This window comes from Orycteropus afer, unplaced genomic scaffold (genome assembly GCF_000298275.1).
Source record: "Orycteropus afer afer isolate SDZICR_OR568_19922 unplaced genomic scaffold, OryAfe1.0 scaffold00064, whole genome shotgun sequence".
Lineage (NCBI taxonomy): Eukaryota > Metazoa > Chordata > Mammalia > Tubulidentata > Orycteropodidae > Orycteropus > Orycteropus afer.
In genome coordinates, this window is record NW_006921651.1 from 3,496,186 (window position 1) to 3,499,282 (window position 3,097).

Here is a 3,097-nt window from a genome sequence, read left to right on the forward strand (position 1 = left end):
TACGTCACACAGTTTGAAAGCATGCGTGAACTCACATTTAGGTATTTTCACAAACTTGTGTAGTCTCTTTTCTAGAACCTAGAGTTAAAGTGAATAATTATCAGTTTTGGTGTTGTTAGGTGCTGTTGAGTCATTTTCAACTTAGAGCAACCCTCTGTACAATGGAACAAAACGCTGTCCCATCCTGTTCTGTCCTCACAATTGTTGATATGCTTGAGCCCATTGTTGCAGCCACTGTGTCAATCCATCTCATTCAGGGTCTTCCCCCTTTCCACTGACCCTCTACTTTGCCAAGCATGACATCATTCTCCAGGGACTGGTTTCTCTTGATGACCAAAGCACAAGAGACTACATCTGGCTATTCTCACTTCTAAGGAGCATTCTAGCTGTTCTTTTTCCAAGACAGATTTGTTCTTTCTTCTGGCATTTCATAGTATGTTCAATATTCTTCACCAACACTATAGTTCAAATGCCGCAATTCTTCTTCAGTCTTCCTTAGTCATTGTTTAGCTTTCATATGTGAATGGGGGAAGGCAATGGCTTGGGTCAGTCTCACCTTGGTTTTCAGAGAGACATATTTGTTCCTTTGATTTTTTGACTTCCATGGGCATTGATTGTGGATCCAAGTTAAATGAAATCCTTGACAACTTCCATCTTTTCTCCATTTATCATGATGTTACTTAACGGTCCACTAGTGAGGATTTTTGTTTTCTTTATGTTGAGTTATAATCCATACTGAAGGCTGTAGTCTTTGATCTTCATCAGTAAGTGCTTTTCAAGTTCTTTCCACTTTCAGCAAGTAGGATTGTGTCATCTGCATATTACAGGTTGTTAATGATTCTTCCTCCAAGCCTGATGCTTATGTTCTTCATATACTCCAACTTTTTGGATTATTTGCTCAGTATACAGATTAAATAAGTATGGTGAAAGGGTACTGTTGCTGGGTAAAATCCAGGTTCTGCCAGCATGACTCGTTGTAGCCAGTAAACAAGAGACCGAGGTGGGAGAACATAAAGGCACTTTTATTTCCTTGGCCAAGGAAGGGAACAGCCAGGGCTAGTGTCTCCTAGACTACTCCAAGGAAGGCTCCTTCAAGCTTTTCTTATATATAGTTTACAAAACAGGAAGTCGTACAAAATCATGGGTATATGTACTTCTGCATTCCATACAGAAGCAATTAGGGTTACATACTCATCCTTATATTGCATGTATAGAAAATGATGGCTAAATTCCACCTAGAGGCAGAGAGGTTTATATTCATGAGTCACTTAATGACCTAAAGGTCACCTACAATACTAAGATGGCTGCCAAACCAACTCAGGATGGTTTTGGCTGCCTTGGAAAAGTGGGGCTAAATAGGATAGAAGGGGTGAGGTTGGCTTATTTAGCTGTCTTGCTTATCTTATAGGGCCAGTCTGCTCTGTCTTAATACAATCCTGACATACACCTTTCCTGATTTTAAACCATATAGTATCGCCTTGCTCTGTTTGAACAACTGCTTCTTGGTTTGTGTACAAGTTCCTCACGAGTACAATGAAATGTTCTGGAATTCCCATTCTTTGCAGTGTTATCCATAGTTTGTTACGATCCGCACAGTCAAATGCCTTTGCAAAGTCAATGAAACACAGGTAAACATTTTTCTGGTATTCTTTGCTTTCAGCTGAGACCCACCTGACATCAACAGTGATATCTTTCATTCCATATCCTCTTCTGACTTGAGCTTGAGTTATCAATAAACCAAACCAAAACAAAACAAAAAACCCCAACCCGCTGCCATTGCGTCAATTTCAACTCATAACAACACCCATAAGGTTTCCAAGGCTGTAAATCTTTATGGAAGTAGATACCAAAAACCAAAACCAAACTTACTGCCGTCGAGTTGATTTCTACTCATAGCAACCCCTCCTTGGGTTTCCGAGGTGATACTGCTATGGAAGTAGATTGCCCAACCTTCCTTCTGAGGAGTGGCTGGTGGGTTTGACAGCCAGCTTTCTGGTTAGTAGTCAGATGCCTTAGGCACTACGCCACCAAAGTTCCCATGGAAGTAGATAGTCATGCTTAATTATTTAGAACTGACATATATGATCCTTCTGGATAAAGATTACTATATGAGATTTTTTCCCTCAATTTACGTGGGTTAGACTCGCCAGTGTATTTACTATATTTACCATATTTTAGGTGATACTTATATCAGAATTTTTCTAGTGTTTTTTAAAATCCAAAATCAATATACAGATAACTACTATTAAGTCAAATGCCTTAGGTACTGTGCCCCCAGAGCTCCATACTAATATTAAGCTAGCTAAATTACTACTTTTCTTTTCTAGAATTCAGCATTCATTTGAAGTAAAATGACAACCTCCTGGAGTGATCGGTTACAGAATGCAGCAGATATGCCTGCTAACATGGATAAGCATGCCCTGAAGAAGTATCGGCGAGAAGCCTATCATCGGTAAGCATTTTGTCTATATAGTTCTCAAAATAACTCTAAGAAGTAGGTATGTATTACCTTCATTTTACACATGATGAAATTGACATACAAACAAGTAATTTACACCAGATCATATAACTACTTTGTGATGCAAACCCAATCCAAAGGATAGACTTTTAACCACTAACTGGTATACCATATAGCTTCTTGTATCTACTTTAAAGCCCTCAGTAACAATGTGTTTAGCTGCTAAAAAATTGCACCTTACTTAATAAGAATGAAATTCTTAATTGACATCACAATTTATTATGATTTTTAAATAGGTTTAAAAATTGTTTCTACTGGCTACAGTGTGTTAGATTGAATGTCAATAACTCTGGGTATTATTAAAGCTTGCTTGTATTTTGTATTGATTTAGACTTTAAAACTTCCTCTAAAAGTTTAAAATGTATTTTTTATTTACTTATCTTTTTATATAATCAGAAAAGCACAAACCCACTGTCATCAAGTCAATTCTGACTCATAGAGACCCCCACTGGGCTTCCAAGGTGGTAAATCTTTATGGAAGTAGATTGCCCCATCTTCCTTCTGTGGAGTGGCTGGTGGGTTTGAACTGCCTACCTTCCAGTTAGTAAACAAATGCCTTAGGCACTGCACCACCAAAGC

General features: G+C 38.3%; 1 protein-coding gene across 1 annotated transcript in view; it reads left to right on the forward strand.

Annotated features, from left to right (window-relative positions):
• The first annotated feature begins 2,351 nt into the window (after nucleotides 1-2,351).
• NT5C2 (5'-nucleotidase, cytosolic II) overlaps nucleotides 2,352-3,097 on the forward strand; it is an 88,482-nt gene continuing 87,736 nt past the window's right edge. The window contains exon 1 of the mRNA XM_042780827.1: nucleotides 2,352-2,452. Within this exon, the coding sequence (XP_042636761.1) occupies nucleotides 2,352-2,452 (101 nt within the window). The remainder of the gene's footprint in view (nucleotides 2,453-3,097) is intronic.